Source organism: Lactuca serriola, chromosome 4 (assembly GCF_051521515.1).
Source record: "Lactuca serriola cultivar US96UC23 chromosome 4, Lser_US96UC23_V15, whole genome shotgun sequence".
In the NCBI taxonomy this organism is placed as follows: domain Eukaryota; kingdom Viridiplantae; phylum Streptophyta; class Magnoliopsida; order Asterales; family Asteraceae; genus Lactuca; species Lactuca serriola.
The window spans coordinates 35,399,360-35,423,145 of record NC_136411.1 but is presented as its reverse complement, the minus strand read 5'-3'; the positions used below and the strand labels follow the sequence as shown (position 1 = coordinate 35,423,145).

General features: G+C 37.8%; 1 protein-coding gene across 1 annotated transcript; it reads left to right on the top strand.

Annotated features, from left to right (window-relative positions):
* Positions 1 to 4,064: 4,064 nt before the first annotated feature.
* Positions 4,065 to 5,097, top strand: LOC145098214 (uncharacterized). Its single transcript, XM_079035877.1, has 3 exons — positions 4,065 to 4,151; positions 4,476 to 4,796; positions 4,915 to 5,097. The coding sequence occupies exons 1-3, from the start codon at positions 4,065 to 4,067 to the stop codon at positions 5,095 to 5,097; spliced, it is 591 nt and encodes a 196-aa protein (XP_078892003.1).
* The last annotated feature ends 18,689 nt before the right edge of the window (positions 5,098 to 23,786 follow it).

The following is a 23,786-nucleotide window of genomic DNA, read 5'->3' as shown; positions in this document are numbered from 1 at the left end:
TTGCAGTTCCTGATCAATCATCTTCAAGTATGAATATTGATCATTCAAATAGCAGTAATTCTTGTTATACTTTTAATTTTGAGCTCTACAATACTGAGTCTTTTGAGCTTGTTCGTTATGATAAGTTGATACAAGACTTATGGTCAAGAATCTGGTTTTGATGTGAATATGTTAAGTCAAAAAAAAGATACAATGATGGCACAATTCGTATTAGATATTCGACATGTAGTAGATCTGGTTTCACGGAGTCATTCAAGAATGAAAATATTAATGTGAAATTGTTAGATTTTAAGAGAATGAGAACTTCTTCTAAGAAGAACGGATGCCTTACTGTTTCAAAGTTCAAGAATCTCCGATGTTCTTTCATGTTATAAATTTATGTGTTTGTTGAAGATCACAACCATGAACTTGTTGCTTGAGATCAGTTGTACTTGTTAAGGATTAATAGGACAATGGATTTTCTTGATGAATCCTTTATACATAAGGTTGGTACTTGTAACATTGGTGCTTCAAAAGCTTATAACTTAGTGAGTAGTATGAAGGGTGGCTTTGATTCTAGGGGAGGGAATGCAGTTGACTTCAAAATTTTTTATAGAGATTTGAATTCTAAATTAATGTCAAAGATTCCCAAATTATTGTGGATATATTGACAAACAGAAAATTATGTTTCTCTAATTTTTCATTTGAGGTCCGAAAAGATGTTGATGATCATCTTACTAGACTTTTTTGGGCTGGTGATACTTCGAAAGTCAACTATAATGAATTTGGAGATGTACTATCTTTTGATGCTACTTATCAAACAAACAAGTAATTTCTAATCCTTATTTGTTCTTTTTATGGTATTTGTTCTTTTTAATAATACTTATAAAAAAAAATTCAGGTATTCTATGCTATTTGTTCTTTTTACTGGAGTTTACTACCACAAGCGTTGTGTTACTTTTGGAGCTGGTTTACTAGCTCGTGAGACAGCAGATGCATATGTGTGGTTGCTTCAAGAGTTTCGTAAATCATTTGTTACGCCACCCATGATGATTATAACATATTAGGATTCATCAATAAAGAAAGATGTTAATTTTGTTTTTCTTGAATCTAAGCATAGACTATGCATGTGGCACATCACTCAAAAACTTGAGGAAAAGGTATATTCTTTGTTTCTTGATTTCTATATATGTTTATAACCATATAGATCATAAAGCACACTGTGAATTCACAATGTAAATGTGCATATAATGAAAGAAACAAATCTAAATCATAAATCACACAGTGAATTCATAATATGAAACAAATGTTATGTTACTATGAATTACATCAAATATTGAACTTATGTAATGATTCTTATGTCCACAACTACTACCCCCAAGCTCAGGACTCCTTTGGCTATTGAAAAGCATGCATCGGAAATTTATACACATAATATTTTCTTGGACATTCAGAAAGAGTTATACAAATCTGTGTTTTATTATGTTCAAGAATCTGTAGTTATTGAAGATGAAAGTGAAGTTTATGTTTTGAGAGATAAGAAGAAAAAAAAAGTTGATTGATAAAAATGTGTAACGCCCGTAGATCCGGGCTAGTCAATTTAGAGGCAATAGGGGTCGAAAACGAATTTTCGACAAAAGATTATTTAGAATAAATAATTTGAACCAAGTTGTATTATATGTCACAAGGTTTCCGTACATATAAATAACGCCGAAATCCGAGTTATAACGAAGAAAATATGACCCGTCGAAGTTTCGCGACGGAACCGGCACGGCACCAGGAAGCGTAAATAGTGAATTTACGATAGAGCGAGTTTTAGCCTTAGTGATATAAACGAGGATCGTAGAGTATGTTAAAATAAGAACATCGATAAAAAAGAACGCCCAAATCTGACTTCGTATGAAGAAGTTATGATTTTTCGAAGTTTGGGATTAGCGGTGTACAGCCCGAAATTCGAATATTAGATCGAGTGATTTTTAGCCGACATGGCCTAAACGAGAATCGAAGATCTCGATAAGAGTAGCGTAACGAGAAAAAGATGGGCGAAAACGAACGTCGGATGAAGAAGTTATGAGGATTTAACGGACCAATCCTGTCCCGGCCTGTTAATAATATAAAATTTAAAATCAAATCAAAATTAGCCGACGGTGTCTAAACGAAAGTTGTAAAGTACGTTCCCACCTTCACGTGGATATAAAGAACGTCGAAAACGGAGGTCGTACGCAAAAGTTACGAATTTTTAAATTTGGAAAGTGAATTTGCGAAGCTGATCGATAACGTGGCGCGTTCTGAACCGTCCATCACTGAAGAAAGCCTCGCTTCATATCTTGACACGTCGTCTCGCATTACGCCCCGCGTCCGAGGCCAAGTACGCCCCGCGTACTTCGATTCTTATCCGTCCGATGGAGTGCAAGACAGCTGGGTCCGAGCTGGTGGTCTTATCCGAGGGGTACGCCCAGCGTACCCTCGGTACACCCAGCGTAATCCGAGGTCCTCCGGCCTATAAATAGGGTGCGAGCCTTTCCGAGTTTTTCACACCAAAATTCATTCTTTCTCTTACTAGTTTCTCTCTTTAGCTCCTCTAAACCCCCCTAAACCCTAGATAAACCCCCTAGCTCCCGAGGGAAGCCCCGAGGCTCCCGGAGTCCCGAGAAAAAGAGTGTTTCGGTTTCGAAATGCTGCTCCAAATAAAGTTCCGGTTTTCGTTAAAATCCTCTGTAAGTGAGCTACGCTTACACAATTTTTAATATAGCTTTCAAATAATTATAGGAATGTTATTAGGTCCTTAAAATAATTATTTGAGCTATTATTATGAGTTATATTGAGTGTTATTTAACGCTTATATAATAATAATAATAATAATAATAATAATAATAATAGTCAGACTATTAATTTGTCGCGGTTATCGTTAGACTAAACTCTAGTGGTATTGGTACTAGGTTTTATCGAAGGAAATTGTTTTGAGAGTATCGAAGCGTTGTCCGAGTGCTGAGTCACCACCTTTCAAGTGAGTGCATGGTCCCCTTCAACTTACACATAGATACGAAGTATTTACTACGTGCTATGTGTGCATATTGACTGTTTACTTGTTGTCTATGCTCGGTGAAAGATTTTATACATGTTTTAAATGATTTAAACTATATATGTATTTTATATCTACGAAAATGTTGGGGTAAAACATGGGTAGATATAATAGATAAAATATGAGTTGGACGATGAGTTGAGAGGTGATATAGACTATGAGGTATGGGTGAGAGGTGTACGATGTGAGAAGCCTTTTTCCCAAACGATGTCCCCGTCATTCAGCAGAGTATGGATGACAACCACAGACTATTCTAGACAGTCCAGTGGAACACTAGCAGGCTCGCAACCTGTAAGTGTTGTGAACGATGTGTTCACTCAGTGTACTCTAAACCTTGGTGATCATGCATACTTGATGCCTAGACCCTGGTGATCATGCATACTTGGTGCCAAAACCCTGGCGACTATGCATACTTAGTGCCTATTGTATAAATTCTGGCGACTATGCAGACTTAGTGCCTATTGTATAAATTATGGCGACTATGCAGACTTAGTGCCTAAACCCCAGTGACGATGGACTTCGTGCCGATTCCTTAGGATGATCCTTAGGAATGTATGAACGAGGAATGGTTGATTCTTAGGGTAGATCCTTAAGAATAAAGAAGATAATGGGGATGGGTAATTGGGTTGATTGTTTGATTGTTTGAACATAATAATTATATTATTGTGGGTTGAAAACCCTATGTACTCACCAAGTTTCCCAACCTGACCCACTCAGTTTATTTATATCAAAGATGTTGATATGAAGTCACAACTGAGATATTTAAAGTGATGTAGATCACTAGTGTAAATAAATGTAAGTTCTGTTTATGCTTATGTTTCTGTATTAACGATGACATCCCAAACGTTTTAAAATGAATAAAATACGTTTCTTCGAAAATGTTTTAATAACGTATTTAACATGTTTTTCTGGGAACAAATTCTGCAACATTTTTATTAAAAGAAGTACTCTGATTTTTATAAAGCATAAACAAAATCGGTCTTTTCTGGCCGTGAAAATAGGGATGTCACAAAATGTGAATGAGGATGAAGATTCTGATGATTTTTATCGAAATAGTCTTCCTTCCCATCGTCTTAATACTCGTTACAAGGTATGTCTCTATGTCCTAATAGGGTTTATTAAATATAAATGTAGTTTAAAAATTCACATTGTGAATATAGGACGTTTTGCCAATTCACAGTGTGAATTCTTATAGAGTTATAAATTGGTTTGTACTTTTCATTAGAGTAGTATGGAATATGTATTTTTTTGTGAATTTGATTTGAAGTACATATTTATATTATAGTATTATGATTTCTAATGTCCTTTTGATTAATAATGTGAATCAATGTTAATTTGTATAATTTTTATCAAATGGTATGACATAAAATTTCTTATTCACATATTAATTTGTTTATTAATGATAATTTTGTAGGTTGTATTTAGTAGAATGGGTGATAGCAGTAGCATCAGTTGTAGCTACATACTTTTTTTCCAGGAAGGATTGTTATGTCGTCATATGTTTTTCATATTAAATATGAAAGAGTACGATGAAATTCCATCAAATTTCATTTTGAGGAGATGGGGAAAAGATATCATAGTTGATGGATTGTTGAGAAAAAAGTACTCGTATCCTCATAAAGATAGTAAAAATGAATGTTTGATTCAAGATTTGTATGCTATTCTTCGTTTGTCCATTAACAAGATAGCAAATAATGAGGATGAGTTGGCTAAATATATAAAGCAAATTCAGGAGGTTGATAGTGGTATTCCTTTATGTACCTCATCAAGGGCATCTTCGAGTAGGTCAATTCACATTAAAAAAAATTATTGGAGCTGCAGTACCTGATGTTATCAACATTCATAATCCACAGGGGATCAGAAACAAGGGATGTGCCAGTGGTAAAAGAATCAAGAGCACTAGAGAGAAAGTAACTGAGACATCTAAAAAAGGTTCTAGCTTGTGCAGTTTATGTCATAAACCAAATCATAATGCTAAGAGTTGCATTTTGAGGTTAAAGAAGTCTGATTTAGAATCTGAGGTTACAGAAGGTTGATTGTTACTATTTTTTAAGACTACAAAAATAAGAATTGATTTTTGTAATGATCATTCAATGGATAGAAATGTTGAAATATTCATGTTAATTTTGATATTCATTGTTTTAGACTTTATTTCTAATAATAGCATATTTTTTTTTTCAAATTTATTGTTTTTGGTTAAAGATATTTTTTATTGTTAGTTTTTTGAATGTTTTCTAATATTTCATGCTAATGATTTAATTTATGTATATTAATTATCATTGTTAATCTCACATATAAAATTTTCATGTTAAAGATTGTCTTAATGTAATTTAATTAACATTGTGAAGCTCAACTGTTAATTACTCTAATGATCTATTGTACCGTAATTCACATTGTGAACCTAACATATAAAATATACATGTTATAATATGTACTGAATCTCACATATAAAATTTTCACAAGGTTAATGTTACTTTATATAAACAATGTAAATTTTATACACCTATTGTATTGTTATTACATTAACATTTAATCATTTAGACCAAAAGAAATGAAGTAAATGTATGAAATGACAATGTACTTTCAATTCTTTCTTCAAAGTAGAAATATACTCACTCCCCCCCCCCCCCCAACCTACACATCAATAGCATATCTTTAATAAAACATGTAATTGTATAACATACATGAAAATATAAACATCTTTTAAGTATTAGTAAAGTTCATTATATTTGATATAGAAACTCACATCAAATTGTAACATAACAAGCACGTATATGTTCTTAAAGAAATTAAAGTGCATTTGAACTTATACCAATTATGAATAGAAACTAAGTTTTAGGTTTTACACTTCTTTTTTCAAACCTTGAAGTACTATATCCTTTCTCCCTTTTTTCCCATCCCTTGTTGAGAAAACCTTGTGTTTCTTCATTAATCGTTTTTGCAAACTTAGTTGTTTGTGCAATGATTTTTGACCTGTATGTGTTTGCGTCACTCGATAGAATCTTTTTCAAATACTTAATGTGTAAATCGTTTAACACACTCTGTTGTTGTTTTCATTCTTTTTGGCAACCCACATGTCCAATTTATTGTTTTATATCCCATATATATCTCCATATGACGCATGCAAAAAACTCCACAGTCAACATGATTATCCCTCATGGGCCAATTCATGTTCACCCTTTCTGGTTCAACACCCTCCAAAATTAAAGCTGATTTGTGATTGACCCTCATCAAGTACCTACTAAAAAGTATTTTCTGCAAAAAAGAAATTGTCATTTTCTATAATTATTATTTTATTCAAATTATTAGTCTATTAATACTTATATTTAGAATGTAAGTTTACTATTCTTACCAATTCATTAGGTGCATCACGATAAGCTCTAGAAAACTTTGCAACTGAATTCCTATTGTCAATGACATCAACCGTTGGTTCCTCTAAGTTTATGCAGATTATGTAAAAATGATTTTTTTGATGAACCGGGAAACACACTTGTTTAATATTTTAAATTGTTAAACTTTGTTTAAAACATGTAATATATTCAACAAAAAGAACAATTTATTACCAAGTGAACTTTTTCAAATGTTAGAAGTTCTTTGTCCTTTTTCATTGCATCTTTGATATTTGACTCAAATTTATCATATCTATCAATGAAAGGAATATTCTTGTCAAATATGAACTGTCTCTGCAAAAAAATTTAAATATACATCAAACTTTAAAGAGTAAATTGTTAAATTCACAATAAGGTAAATTTTAAATTTAAAATTATTCACACTGTGAATTATAATAGGATTCACTACGTGAATTTTATTATTTATTCATAACGATTGAAAATTTTATTTATTATATTATCAACATTATCATGATATATATTTTTTAATTAACTTACCACCATTGATGTATCAAAGAAATACCGATTCACTGCAGAATTTGATTTAAGCTTTTCTTCATAGTTCAAAACATTAGTCCAAGCATCAATGACATGTGTATGTATCCATAATCCTGCCTGCATGATTTCAATCATTCCTCTTCCAAGCACATAACCTCTCTTAGTTTGAAATACCTTCTCACTTAATTTGTAATCAAATAAAACAAAAAACCAGTTAATAGAAAATTAATTTATATTTGTATTTATATATTATTGTATTTAAAGAAAAGATAACATGAATTATTACCTGCTATTACCAATTCTAGAAAAAATTCTATCTGATACTTTTACTTCATTTGGATCTGCAAATTTCGATGCACAAACCACTCTTTTATTATAAGGAGAAGATACCTTCAGTGATGGTTTTTTTAATATTTTTCCTACTTTTCTTTTTCCCTCTTGATCATCTTCAATTCCCAAGTTATTATTGTCACATTTTGTTTCTTTTGAATCATAACTTTCTTCTTCATCAAGTTTTTCATCTTTTCTTTCTTTCTTCTCGTGTTCATCTTCAATGCTTTCATCTCCTTCCTAAAACTCTTATGTTAGACCAAGACCAAGTCCAAGTGAAAAACCAGGCATTGATGATTTTCTAGTATTTTTTTTTTTTTTTTTTTTATCATCTATTACTGTTTTTTTGTTCCCTAAAGATTTTTACATTGTCAATATCATCATAATCATCAAAATTTGAAATACATAGAATAGAATCAACAATCTCATGTACTATTGGATCATTGTACAAATTTCCTAGTGTTACCATGATTGGTTGATTCTTTATTTCATGTTCATTTAAATTCTCATCGCTTTATTCTTCATCTTCATTCTTGTCATTTTTTGCATCATCTTCATTTTGACTTTTATAAATGAATTTTTGTTCAAAGACTTTCTTCATATCTTTCGACTCATCGTTTTCTATGAATTTTGTTGTTGAAAACTCAATTAACTTTCCAAACTTCATTTTATCATTCATTAGTTTTTTATAATTCTTTTTCGCTTTGAATACCAATTCCTGCAAAATGAAATAAAAAATGTCAATAATAATGAATTTTTTTAACTATTTTTTTATAATAAATTACAGTTTCACAATATGAATGCATTGATGAGGTATCACACTTTTAATACATTTTAATAAACGACATATTCACTATGTGAATTTATTATAGAAAAAGTAATAAAATACACTTTTATATTCACAATGTGAATCACTTTATGAATTTCATCTTAACTACAATTTTATAACATATATATGTAATAAAACTTCATAATTTTTTTTATTACATAGATTATTAACTTACATCGAGTTTCATATCTTCATTTTTATCGGTGTCGGATTCTTCATCATTCTCTATAACATCGTCATTCCATTCCAAAGTCACCACTCTTTAACTCAGCTTTTTCCCTTTTCACCATCATGTCATAATCCCAAAAATGTAGTGCATGTATTTGTCTTTTTTCATTCTTATCATTTCTCATAAACTCCAAATAAGCTAGTTGTTTATGTAAACAAAATTATGATTAATTAGTTTTCTTATAATAATATAAATAAAGTGTTAATTATAAGAATTTTCCTTACCAATAATACAAGAAGTGGCCCACAATAGTAGTTTCCTCTATCGGTTTCATCCCACGTCATCTTTGACATTTTCAAGCAATTGGTTATAAAACCACACCAATCAATTTCTCTTATAGGTGTTTTGCCTAAAAAAATGTTGCAATACTGTGTTTTACAAGTTCTAGGCTTATTCTATTTGTAACATCCCAAAAATACGAGCCAAAAATTTCATTTTTAAAACATGTACTTAGCAAAACATTAGGAATAAAACGTTCAACGATCATATCATTTCACAAAAGATATTGCATGTCTGGAAAACATTTTTATAAAACATAAAAGTGTCAGAGTACAAATCCCCATGAAGATCTCATAATGCGGAAAACAAAGCACGTGTGTGATGTACCGCTTCCACGCCAGCTCCTTCCCCTTCGAAGAAGAGGTACCTGAAACCAAAACTGAAAACTGTAAGCACAAAGCTTAGTGAGTTCCCCCACTGTACCACATACCAAATAATCACATAACATACATATACTGTCGGGCATATCTGGGTGCCCGACCTACCCCTTCGGCCCTCTCGACCGGATACCGACTAGCATATCTGGATACTGGTCTCCCCTTCGGTCCTTACGACCGGATATTGCCAGGCATATCTGAGTGCCCGGCCTACCCCTTCGGTCCTTACGATCGGATACTGCCAGGCATATATGGGTGCCCGACCTACCCCTTCGGTCCTTACGACCGGATACTGCCAGGCATATCTGGGTGCCCGACCTACCCCTTCAATCCTCTCGACCGGATACTGGGGACTATTTCACCCCTTAATACTACCACATAACACATAGCACATAATCATAGCATACTAGCACATAAACATATTACAGGTAGTAGCAACCTTAGATGAGTATCACAGAGACAATCATCTATCATACAACTCCTACTGGTGGGCCGGCATTATGGCCGTAGACCCACCGCTACTGGAAGGTAACTCACCTCAAAGTAGCTGCTGATCTGCATGGGAACTGACTGTCTGCTGTTGCTGCTGCCCCGGAAATCCTCCGGCTATAATCCCCACAAAACACTCAGTCAAATACTGCTAATAGACCTTAGGGTAACATGACCATTTACCCCTAATCAAGCCAAGAATCAAAGTCAAAGTCAAACTCAACTGCCAGTTGACCCGACTCGCCGAGTTGGCTTGCCAACTCGCTGAGTTCCTATCCCTTTGTCTGACCATAAACCCGTCTCTACTCATCGCGCTAGGCATTGACTCGACGAGCTTTCCTTCTAAACCAAAGGCCAAAAGTCCTTCATCCTACTCGCCAAGTTGTATGAACAACTCGCCGAGTTCATCTTCATCCGAAGAACATGCTACGCTGAGACTCGCCGAGTTGTATGAACAACTCGCCGAGTCTGTTCTTGAGGCAAGAAGATTTCCTTGAACTCGCCGAGTCAGGGCATTGACTCGCCGAGTTCCTTCATGGGTGAGTCTGGCTTCCGACTCACTGAGTCACACCCCATGACTCATTACTCCACTTCGCAAACACGGCAAATGGGGAAAACTCGGGGACTCGCGACTCGACTCACTGAGTCTGATGAACGACTCGCCGAGTCTGTCACATGAAAATACTATATACTCGATTTTGCTTGAATCCAGTTCATGCCATTCATAGATTTGGGTTTCTAGGGCATGAATAACACGTAAAGTTTCCAACTTTACGTGTAAATAATCACCAAAGAAGGTATTAGGGCTCAAAATGCACTAAAAGGGTAGATCTAGGGCTTTCATGCAATATGGCTCCATAAAGGCAGTAGATCCAAGCTCCTGGAGCTCAATCATGCCTAGATCTAGAGGCTAAGCAACTTATTACAAACCCTAATACACATTCAAGCTTGGGGAAAGGCTCAAGAAGGACTTTCATGGAGCTATAAGGGACTATAAGCATGACAATAGAGGGAAACCGAGTTATACCTCAAGGAAATCATTGAGATAGCACAAGGATGCCTGGCCTCCTTCTTCTCTTCTTGATCTACTCTTCTTTCTTCTCAAAATCTTCAAGAAACACGCCAAAGTACTTCAATCTCACAAGGAATAAGGGTTTGAACGATGTTGGGAGCTCTGAGGGTGAAGGGGGTGAGGTTGGGGCGCATAAGGTTGGTTTAAATAGGGTCCAAACCCTTGAAATTTAGGGTTTCATCAGACAGCGGGGACTCGCCGAGTCGTCAACTTAAACGTGCCCCCAAACTCGTTTCTACTCGGCGAGTCGGGCCTACAACTCGCCGAGTCCAATGCTAAAATGTAAAATACTTAGATAAATTTTTACGTACCAGGAACTAGGTGCTACAAATCTCCCCCACTTATTTTAGACTTCGTCCTCGAAGTCTGCTGCTCGATCCTGAAATAGCTCGGGGTAATGCTCCATCATTTCTTCCACCGGCTCCCAAGTCCATTCTGAACCCTTTCGGTGCTGCCATTGCACCTTTACTAATTCCACCCTCTTTTTCCTTAGATCCTTCGACTTCCGGTCGAGGATTGGGACTGGGCGCTCAATGTAATTCAGGCCGTCATCAACCTGTATATCCTCTAGCGGCACCACCGTTGAATCATCCACTAGGCACTTCCGCAGCTGGGAGACATGGAAGGTGTTGTGGATCTGACTGAGCTCGGCTGGCAGATCCAGCCTATATGCCACCTTGCCCACCCGGGCTACCACCCTGAACGGACCAATGTATCTCGGGCCCAACTTGCCCCGCTTCCTAAATTGAATGACGCCTTTCCAAGGAGACACTTTCAGGAGAACCATATCCCCGACCTGAAACTCCAGGTCTGATCGACGCTTGTCGGCATAACTTTTCTGCCGACTCTGCGCAGTCTGAAGCCTGCTTCGAACCTGCTGGATTCTCTCGGTCATCTTGAGCACCACCTCGGTGCTCCCCATGACCCTCTAGCCAACTTCACCCCAACATATCGGGGTCCTGCACCTCCGACCGTACAACATCTCGAATGGAGGACGGTCAATGCTCGCGTGGTAGCTATTGTTGTACGAGAACTCAACCAAGGGAAGATAGGTATCCCAGCTACCACCGAAGTCTAGCACGCATGCCCGCAACATATCCTCCAAAGTCTGGATGGTCCGCTCACTCTGACCATCCGTCTGCAGGTGAAAGGCGGTGCTAGAATGCAGACGAGTGCCCAACTCATCATGAAACTTCTTCCAAAACCTGGAAGTGAACCGCACATCTCGATCTGATATCACTGACACTGGTACCCCGTTCCGCGCCACTATCTCCCTGATATAGATATCGGCCAACTTTTCAGCCGAGATACTCTCCTGAATCGGAATAAAATGGGCGCTCTTGGTCAACCGATCCACGATGACCCAAATCGAATCTACTCCTCGCGCCGTCCGTGGAAGCTTTGTGATAAAATCCATCGTAATATCCTCCCATTTCCACAACAGGATATCCAACGGCTGCATCTTGCCGTGCGGTCTCTGATGCTCGGCCTTGACCTTCCTGCAGGTCAAACACCGCTCGACGTACCACGCCACATCCCGCTTCATGCAGGGCCACCAATAGTCTAGGCGAAGATCCCGATACATCTTCGTCTCCCCTGGATGAATAGAGAATCGGGATTTGTGCACCTCCTCCATCAAGATCTGGCGCACGCCTCCATGATACGGCACCCACACCCTACGGTGTAATGTCAATAACCCTCGGCTATCATAATCTAAGGAGGTGACTTGACCCACTATTCGCTCACTCTTCCGATGTTCCTCCTTCATAGCCTCCTGTTGAGCTTCCCGAATCTGCTCTAACAGGGGAGTCACCACAGTCATCCTCATGCAAATATCCCTGATCGGCGCCGCCTTGTGGCTAAGCGCATCAGCCACCACATTGGCCTTCCCCGGGTGATAAAGGATCTCGCAATCATAATCCTTCACCACGTCCAGCCACCGACGTTGCCTCATGTTCAAATTCGGCTGATCCATGAGGTACCTCAAACTTTTGTGGTCCATGAAAATGGTACATCGAACCCCGTAGTGGTAATGCCGCCATATCTTGAGGGCGAAAACCACCGCCCCCAACTCTAAATCATGCTTCGGGCAGTTCGCCTCGTGAGGCTTCAGCTGCCTCGAGGCATAGGCAAAGACATGTCCCCTCTGCATCAATACTGCGCCTAAGCCCGAGATAGACGCATCACAGTATACCACAAAATCCTCTACGCCCTCGGGCAGGGCTAAGATTGGCGCCTCGCACAGTCTCTGCCTCAGAATCTCGAACGTTGCCTGCTGCTCAGGCCCCCATCGAAAGACCACGACTTTCCTAGTCAACCGTGTCAGGGGTACGGCTATCTTGGAGAAATCCTGAATGAATCTCCGATAATAACCTGCTAATCCTAGATAACTCCGAATCTCGGATGGAGACTTCGGAACCTCCCATCTCATCACGGCCTCCACCTTGGTCGGGTCTACTGAAATCTCGTTCTAGTTGACGAGGTGCCCAAGAAACTGCACCTTGCGCAACCAAAACTCACATTTGTAGAACTTGGCGTACAAGCTCTCCCTCCTCAAGGTCTCCAAAACCTCTCTCAGATGCTCCTCATGCTCCTCCTGCGTCTTGGAATAAACCAAGATATCATCAATGAAAACTATCACAAACCGATCCAGCATCGGTCTACACACGCGGTTCATGAGGTCCATGAACGCGGCAGGAGCATTGGTGAGCCCAAACGACATCACCACGAACTCATAATGGCCATAGCGCGTCCGAAACGCGGTCTTCTGTACATCCTCCTATCTGACCCTCATCTGATGATAACCTGAACGCAAAGCGATCTTGGAGAACCAATATGCTCCCTGCAACTGATCAAAGAGGTCATCAATCCTCGGGAGTGGGTAACGGTTCTTCACCATTACCTTATTCAGCTCCCGGTAATCTATACACATCCGGTGCGACCCGTCCTTCTTCTTTACAAATAGGATCGGGGCTCCCCAGGGTGAACTACTCGGTCGAATAAATCCCTTGTCTAGCAGCTCCTGCAGCTGCGTAGACAACTCCTGCATCTCGGGAGGAGCCAACCGATAGGGTGCCTTGGCTATCGTAGCCGCACCAGGAACTAGGTCGATTCTGAACTCTACCTGACGCTCCGGAGGTATTCCAGGAAGCTCCTCCGGGAAAACATCAGTGTAGTCTCGCACCATTGGAACCTCGCTCACCGTCGCTTTACCCGTCTCCCGGGTATCCATAACATACGCGACATATCCCGCGCAACCCTGCTGAAGGTAGCGCCTAGCTCTCGCTGCTGAACATACTGTAGGTCCACGCTGTGGCCTCTCGTCGTGGATCACCAACTCTCCCCCACTCGAGGTCCTGATCCGCACTAGATGTTGTGCGCAGTCTATCACCGCCCCATTAGGGATCAACCAATCCATGCCTATAATCACCTTGTTCCCCCGCAACGGGATAGGAACCAAATCCACCAAATAGCGCTCCTCAAATAACCTCAGAACACAATCCCTGAACACTGTTGATGCTCGTACCGATCGATCATCGGCAATCTCTACCTCTAAAGGGCAATCCAACATGCCCGAAGACTCAGTAAACCTCTTGCTAAGCGCAAGGGAAACAAATGACCGGGTGACACCCGAGTCAAACAACACCTGAACTGGGATACCGTTCACATGGAACGATCCTAACGCATAAACACAGGGCACATATCAATAACACAACATCATAAAAATAAAATAGAGGGAAAGAATCATACCCGTCACCACATCAGGTGCGGCGCGTGCCTCCTCTGCAGTCAGCTGAAACGCCCGGCTCCTCACCACTGGAGCCTCTGTCTTGCCCTGTCGGCCATCTGTAATCCGCAGGGTAGCTGGAGCTGGCGCCTTAACCGGCGATGATGTTGTCAACTGGGGGCAATTGGCCTTCTTGTGGCCCCTCTGGTTGCAATGGAAACACAGAAACTCAGACGTCTGCATCACAGGTGCAGGGGCGGTACAATCTCGGCTGAAGTGCCCTGACTTGCCGCACTTATAGCAGCCTGACGATCCCATCTTGCACGCTCCCTCGTGCGCCCTGCCGCATTTCTTACAGCGGCCTCGCCCCTATTGGCCTTTCAGCCCCGCATCCAATCCCTTGGGCTTCTTCCCCGAAGCCCCCATAACATGCCCCTCTTCCGCCTTCCTCTTCCGGATGTGCTCCAGATCTATCTCCCTCTCCCTTGCCCTGGCAATCATAGAGTCCAGGGTAGGGCAAGTTGAAAAACTGACATGCTCCCGAATATCAGCTCGTAGCATGTCATGATAGCGGGTCCTCCTCATATCCTCATCACCCACGTACTGGGGCACCAGCAACGCCCTCTCCCAGAACTTGGCGGTGATCTCCGCCACAGTCTCCGTCGTCTGTCTCATATCCAAGAACTCCCTGGCCAGCTTCTGAAGCTCGACAGCCGGCGCGAACTCTGCCCTGAACCTGGTCGCGAAGTTCTACCAAGTCATAGCCTCAACAGCCGAGGCTCCCAACGAGTCACCCACGGACTCCCACCAATCCCTAGCTCAATCTCGTAAACAACCTGCTACGAACCTCACCTTCGACCCCTCAGGGCAGAAGCTAATCATATGTGCATACTCAATGTCTGCAATCCATCGTCTGGCAGCTATGGGGTCCTTCGCCCCGTGAAAATCCGGCGCACCACTGCCCCGGAAGTCCTTGAAGGACAGTGTGCGAGATCCCGACTGGCCAGACGTCATGTCGCTCCTGAATGCCCTGAGGCGATCCTCCATCAACTCCAATATCCCTTCCTTGATCGACCCGAAGATAATGGGGGTCGACTCAAGGATGCCTCTGGTGATCTTTGACGCGATGAAATCGCGTAGCCCCTCATCTACTGGCTCAGAACCTGATCCAGAACCCGATCCCTCTCCTGTACTGCCAACTGCTGGCCTCGAGCGTAGTACCACCATTCTGAAATACATAAATAATAACCGTTAGCGAGACTGATACCTCTGGAGGAATCACACCTACTACAAGTTTCCTGGTCTTATCTTGGCCTTCCTCGGTTCGGGTACGGATCCTCTGCTTTCATTAGTACGGGCCCATACTACCTTCCACATCTATCCGTACCTTCTCCAAGGACTGCCTTGAGTCCACCAGGTCCCTGTCACTACCGCTGATCACCGTTATACTCATCCTAGTCTTGCCCTAGGAAAATCTCTAACTCCACTCGACCCGGTCCTCAGCTGTTGAAGGCCTCCTTGGGATGCCAGTTAGCCATTACCTGAACACCATCACATGTGATGAGGCTCAGATAATCCTTCGAGTAACAGATTCGTCCCTATAACGGTTAGACTCAAACGAGAGCTGCGCGATAAGGCCAAATCCATCACTCTAAGATTATTCAACCCTGATCTCATGTGACATGACGTATTCACCTAATGGCTAACTCCCATCACTCAAAATCCCACAAAGCACAAAGCAAGCAGCATTCAGACAAAAGGGAACAATCTCAAGCAAATATGATCTCATAGAGAAAAACTGAACTAGCATACAGTGCCAAACTCATACTATCAGGCATAACCTAAACAGGATATCCTACTGCTGTCTACTCAAATCTAGCATGCAATTTTCATACACTGAAACACATAAAGAAAGCACATAAGGAATCACTCCTAGATCCTTATTCCTATTCTAACATGTTGTTCTACTAAAACTGATAAACATAACATAAGCTTGTATGGGTACTTTGGGGAATACTTACTTGAGCTCAGCCGGTCGCGCACATCACACACTTCGTTCCTTTTTAAAACTCTTTACTTAGCTTTTCAGAAAATATTTTCTTCATTAAAATCTTTTAATCCCTCGATTTGAGTTCAGTCACCCCCAAAGGTGTGTCCGAATCCCTCAAACCAGGGATCTGATACCAACTTGTAACATCCCAAAAATACGAGCCAAAAATTTCATTTTTAAAACATGTACTTAGCAAAACATTAGGAATAAAACGTTCAATGATCATATCATTTCACAAAAGATATTGCATGTCTGGAAAACATTTTTATAAAACATAAAAGTTTCAGAGTACAAATCCCCAGGAAGATCTCATAATGCGGAAAATAAAGCACGAGTGTGATGTACCGCTACCGCGCCAGCTCCTTCCCCTTTGAAGAAGAGGTACCTGAAACCAAAACTGAAAACTGTAAGCACGAAGCTTAGTGAGTTCCCCCACTATACCACATACCAAATAATCACATAACATACATATATCGTCGGGCATATCTGGGTGCCCAACCTACCCTTTTGGTCCTCTCGACCGGATACTGACTAGCATATCTGGGTGCTGGTCTCCCCTTCGGTCCTTACGACCGAATACTGTCGGGCATATCTAGGTGCCCGACCTACCCCTTCGGTCCTTACAACCGGATACTTCCAGGCATATCTGGGTGCCCGACCTACCCCTTCGGTCCTTACGACCGGATACTGCCAGGCATATCTGGGTGCCCGACCTACCCCTTCGGTCCTCTCGACCGGATACTGGGGACTATTTCACCCCCTACTACTACCACATAACACATAGCACATAATCATATCATACTAGCACATAAACGTATTACAGGTAGTAGCAACCTTATATGAGTATCACAGAGACAATCATCTATCATACAACTCCTACTGGTGGGCCGGCATTGTGGCCGTAGACCCACCGCTACTGGAAGGTAACTCACCTCAAAGTAGCTGCTGATCTGCGTGGGAACTGACTGTCTGCTGTTGCTACTGCCCCGAAAATCCTCCGGCTATAATCCCCAAAAAACACTCAGTCAAATACTGCTAATAGACCTTATGGTAACATGACCATTTACCCCTAATCAAGCCAAGAGTCAAAGTCAAAGTCAAAGTCAACTGCCAGTTGACCCGACTCGCCGAGTTGGCTTGCCAACTCGCTGAGTTCCTATCCCTTTGTCTGACCATAAACCCGTCTCTACTCGTCGAGTTAGGCATTGACTCAACGAGCTTTCCTTCTAAACCAAAGGCCAAAAGTCCTTCATCCTACTCGCCGAGTTCATCTTCATCCGAAGAACATGCTACGCTGAGACTCGCCGAGTTGTATGAACAACTCGCCGAGTTGTATGAACAACTCGCCGAGTCTGTTCTTGAGGCAAGAAGATTTCCTTGAACTCGCCGAGTCAGAGCATTGACTCGCCGAGTTCCTTCATGGGTGAGTCTGGCTTCCGACTCACTGAGTCACACCCCATGACTCATTACTCCACTTCGCAAACACGGCAAATGGGGAAAACTCAGGGACTCGCGACTCGACTCACTGAGTCCGATGAACGACTCGCCGAGTCTGTCACATGAAAATACTATATACTCGATTTTGCTTGAATCCAGTTCATGCCATTCATAGATTTGAGTTTCTAGGGCATGAATAACACGTAAAGTTTCCAACTTTAGGTGTAAATAATCACCAAAGAAGGTATTAGGGCTCAAAATGCACTAAAAGGGTAGATCTAGGGCTTTCATGCAATATGGCTCCATAAAGGCAGTAGATCCAAGCTCCTGGAGCTCAATCATGCCTAGATCTAGAGGCTAAGCAACTTATTACAAACCCTAATACACATTCAAGCTTGGGGAAAGGCTCAAGAAGGACTTTCATGGAGCTATAAGGGACTATAAGCATGACAACAGAGGGAAACCGAGTTATACCTCAAGGAAATCACTGAGATAGCACAAGGATGCCTGGCCTCCTTCTTCTTTTCTTGATCTACTCTTCTTTCTTCTCAAAATCTTCAAGAAACACACCAAAGTACTTCAATCTCACAAGGAATAAGGGTTTGAACGATGTTGGGAGCTCTGAGGGTGAAGGGACGAGGTTGGGGCGCATAAGGTTGTTTTAAATAGGGTGCAAACCCTTGAAATTTAGGGTTTCATCAGATAGCGGGGACTCGCCGAGTCCAGAATGTGGACTCGCCGAGTCGCCAACTTAAACGTGACCCCAAACCCGTCTCTACTCAGCGAGTCGGGCCTACAACTCGTCGAGTCCAAGGCTAAAATGTAAAATACTTAGATAAATTTTTACGTACCAGGAACCAGATGCTACACTATTCACAGATGGTATTAAAAAATAGTAATATAAAGTTTGTTCTGAAAATAATCCCTTAATCTAACGATTCTTTAGTTCTCTCTTCAACATCCGATGGTCTCATCGCCTTGAAATTATACTGTTGCTTCCAATCCATTAATTCTTTTCCTTCACATTGATGAGTGTTATATATATATATTTTCCACCTAGAGGAATTCCAAGCAAATCATGAACAAGAGCTGGTATTATGTTTATCTGTGCATTAGGTAGATGCATTTTCATATCTGATGGACTGAATGAATTCACAACAAAGCATGCCAATTTTCCAGAAATTCCATTGGTTCCAATTCTCTGCAAAGATCCCAATCCCATTTCTTTAACCACTTTTTTCTGTTCTTTGTTTAAAGATTTAACGATATCATAAAACTTCTTTGGGCTCATGCTTGTTCTCAAAGATATTGTTTCATTTGGATTTATTGACACTTTTGCCTTTTTTTTCTTTGACTACTTCTAGAGTCTTTGTCTTTAGAATCTTAATTTTTATCTCTGCTTCATTTGTTTTTGTTTTTCTTTTTCCTGTTAGTCAATAATTTTTGTAAGCTTCTCATACTATAACATATATACTATAAAATAACTAACATTACAACAAATTCACATGTGAATTTGTTTTGCAAAATATAATATAATATATAAAATAAACATGTGACTTTGTTTATAACTTTTTAAATTAAACATGTGAATAAGAGTCACATCTTTTTTGTATTCAATCATTTTAAGTCTTGGACACTCTCTGATTTCTGTTAATGTTTTAAAAAAATTAATGAGAATTAATTTTATAATATCAAATTCAATTATAATTTTATAAATACTAACAATGAGTTGTCTTCTTTTCAAGTGTCTTGAAAACATATTTGTCTTGCTTCATCGACTTTTTCGTTTTTGTTTTTTGAAATCTTGGACTCTGTCTGATTTTTGTTCAGTTTTAAAAAAATAAAATTAATGATAACTAATTTTATATATTAAAGTAAATTATAATTTTATAAATACTAACCTTGTGTTGTTTTCTTTTCAATTGTCTTCAAAACATATTCATCTTGCTTCATCAATTTTTTTGCTTGCTTTTTTGAATCTTATCACCTTCTAAAGTTTTTTTTTTCTTTTTCAACGTTTTCATCACGAGTCTTTTCATCTTCATTTTTTCTTAATTTATTAACAATTTCCACCATGGTTTTCCTTGCGGTGTTTTTGGTATATTTTTTTGAACATTCAACTACACAATGTGAAATTTTTAATGTCAATGTAAAAAATATAAGTAATATTATGAAATACATGTCGAAAAATATAAAATTCAATATGTGATGATCAAATTGCAAAAACTTTTTAGAAATTTACATTGTGAATCTGTGAGGCTATGAGTTACATCGAAGATTCACATTGTGAATTTATGCATTTCATACCAAAAACAGTTTGAGGTTTAACAAGTGATGTACGTACACGTACACATGGTGAATATTTTTATTTATTTTGTGCATAGTGAAAACAAACAAAAGTGTTAATCAACATGCAATTTTTTTTAAAGAGATTTACATTCTGAATCTGTGTGAATATGAGATATACATCGAAGATTCACAATATGAATTTATGCATTTCATACCACAAGAGGTTTCCCAAGTGATGTACACATACACATGACGAATCTTTTCACGTATTGTGTGCATAGTGAAAACAAGCGAAAAATGGTAATCAACTTGCAAATTTTTTTAAGAGATTCACATTGTGAATTTGTGTGAATGTGAGATATACATCAAAGATTCATATTGTGAATTTATGCATTTCATACCAAAACAGTTTGAGGTTCACCAAGTGATGTACACATACACATGGTGATTTTTTTCACTTATTTTGTGCATAGTGAAAACAAACAAAAGTGTTAATCAACTTGCATTTTTTTAAGAGATTCACATTGTGAATCTGTGTGAATGTGAGATATACATCGAAGATTCACATTATGAATTTATGCATTTCATACCAAAAGAGGTTCACCAAGTGATGTACACATACGCATGGTGAATCTTTTCACGTATTGTGTGTATAGTGAAAACAAGCGAAAGTGGTAATCAACTTGCAAATTTTTTTTAAGAGATTCACATTGTGAATATGTGAGGCTATGAGTTACATCAAAGATTCACATTGTGAATTTATGCATTTCATGCCAAAAAAGTTTGAGGTTCTCCAACTGATGTACACATACACATGGTGAATCTTTTCAATTATTTTGTGCATAGTGAAAACAAACAAAAGTGTTAATTAACTTGCAAATTTTTTTAAGAGATTCACATTGTGAATCTGTGTGAATATGAGATATACATCGAAGATTCACATTGTGAATCTCTACATTTCATACCAAAACAGCTTGAGGTTCACCAAGTGATGTACACAAACACATGGTGAATCTTTTCACGTATTGTGTGCATAGTGAAAACAAGCGAAAGTGGCAATCAACTTGCAGAAAATTCTTTAAGAGATTCATGTTGTAAATCTTTGAGAACTTAAGTGTACATCGAAGATTCACAATGTGAATCTCTACATTTCATACCAAAATAGTTTGAGGTTCACCAATTGATATACACATACACATGGTGAATTTTTTCATGTATTGTGTGCATGGTGAAAACAAGCGAAAGTGGTAATCAACTTGCAAATTTTTTAAGAGATTCACATAGTGAATCTATGAGGATATGTGTTATATCAAAGATTCACATTGTGAATTAGTTTTTTATAATAAGTGTGTAGTATATGATTAGATAATTAGTTATTTTAATCTGAATGTGAATGTTCTAACCATTTTTTATCTTGAATATCTTGAATTTTTTTCACTTGTAGTTGAAGGTAGAACATCTTTTAGATTTCTTGTCAATTTCATTCTTTTCTTATTATCCTTTTTTCGTTAATATTTTTTTCATTTCCTGTTTTTGATTAACAAATTAATTCAAACATCAGTTTCATGGTATGAAAGTTATGATTTATTCATATAATTCATAATGTGAATCAGGATTATAGATGAATTTAACATAACATTTATTCACATTGTGAATTCAGTGTGAATCAAATCATTACCAATGCAACACTTTATAAATTTACAATGAGAAACACAATAAGAGATACAATATCAACTAAACAAAGATGCACAATGTGAATTTGCACAAGATGAAAAAAACAAATGTAAATGATAAAGCACGTTGTAAATTCATAATTTGAATCAATGATATGTTAAATTGATATGTAAAAATGATTCACTTTGTGAATTGTCATAAAATGTAATACTCAGAAACATTGAATTTTTTTTTGAAATAATCAAATGTAAATCACAAAGCACATTGTGAATTCAAAATGTGAAATTAGTTTTTCAGTTAAATGAATAAACTCATAAACCACTTAGATTCATAAAGTTTTAGGAAATTACGGTTTGTAATTTAGATATTCATGATTTCTGTATCGATTTGAAGAAATTTAAATCATTAGGTTTTTAGTAATTATACAAATTCACAAAAGCTCATGAAATTAGGGTTTCGATTTAGTTAATAAATTCATATTCGAGTTAGATTCACTAATCATTCTAAAACGATTTTGTTAATAAAATCATATTCACAGATTCATCGAATACATAATGTAACATATAGTTTAGATTTTTAGTTTTGAAATTTAACAATCGGAAAATTTAATGTTTAAAATGCATTAAACGAGATAATCGGAAATGAATAGCAGTCAAATATACCTTCTAGATTCATTTTTACAAACTTTTCGGCAAGATTGACTGTGGATATTGACTGAATCGTCGCCGACGATGCGTTTGAAAGCGATGTTCTTCGGTGAAGTAAAAGATCGCTTTCAATGAAAGGGTAAAATTGATTTCACTGATATGTGATACAAGTGAACTAACGTCGTTAATTCATTCGCCGTGAGAGTTGATAAGTTTTAGGTTGACGAAAATGCCCCCTTAAGTTCTGTGTTTGGTTATAATCAATTGCACACTATTGTTTTTTATACTCTTACAACTCAAATCCAATGGGTGTTTATTTTTTGATACAACTATCTTAATAGGTTCCTTGGTTCTTTCACACATATTGGTTCTCTATTGAACCCTCCTTTTATATATATATATATATATATATATATATATATATATATATATATATATATATATATATATATATAGAGAGAGAGAGAGAGAGAGAGAGTTAGGTTCAAATGTTTTCACTATCTATTGTGTGCCTGTATGATTGATTCTGGACCAATCATTTTAGTTATTTTAAAAAAAAGTAATTAATGCTTATTAAATGATAAAGATATAATTAATACCTATTATATCTTCAACATGTAATATGCATTAATTACTTTTTTAAAATAACTAAAATGATTGGTCCAGAATCAGTCATACATGCACACAATAGAGAGTGAAAACAAAATAACCTAACCTTATATATATATATATATATATATATATATATATATATATATATATATATATATATATATATATATATATATATATATATATATAAACATAAAAAAATTAAAAAAAAAAAAACAAAAAGTAAAATGTAAGAAAAGGTGTATTCAAGGGGTTATGTTTGTGTTGTATGAGAGCGACTAGTGCCTTCCTGCATTCGCAATGAACCATGGCACAGAAAAACATGATGCTATGGGTTTTTGCATGCATTTATGAAGAAACTAAAGGTGAATCTGCAATGCCTCTTCATGTATCACGTGAAAACAGATCGTGTAATTCAGACCACAATCTTATATGCATTGTTTTCTTCTTCTCGTTTGATTTATATATGTACGGATCATTAATAACTATAGCAATCATTTTCATTGATATCGGTTTAAATAGGTCACCCAGTTATAAATATACCAAGGAATTCAACTTTAAACAAGGGTGTATCTAATATGTCTAAAGATAGGTCTTAGAACTATTTAAATTTTCAATTTCATTTATAATATATATCGAAGAAAAATTATGAATTATTTTAGAAAAAATGAAGGATCTACCTTGAATTTACCTTGAATTTGTTTTTTTAATAAAATGTCTTAAAAATCATTTTAAAAGAAAAATAATAAGTTATTAGGGTCAATTTGTTATTTTAAATTGTTGGATTGATAACAAAA

Excerpts from the sequence above, each read along its gene's own strand:
- LOC145098214 (XM_079035877.1), top strand. The coding sequence starts at position 4,065 with ATGTCACAAAATGTGAATGAGGATGAAGATTCTGATGATTTTTATCGA. Across the intron at positions 4,152-4,475 it reads GTCTTAATACTCGTTACAAG|GTTGTATTTAGTAGAATGGG; the intron begins GTATGTCTCTAT and ends ATAATTTTGTAG. Across the intron at positions 4,797-4,914 it reads ATATAAAGCAAATTCAGGAG|GGGATCAGAAACAAGGGATG; the intron begins GTTGATAGTGGT and ends CATAATCCACAG.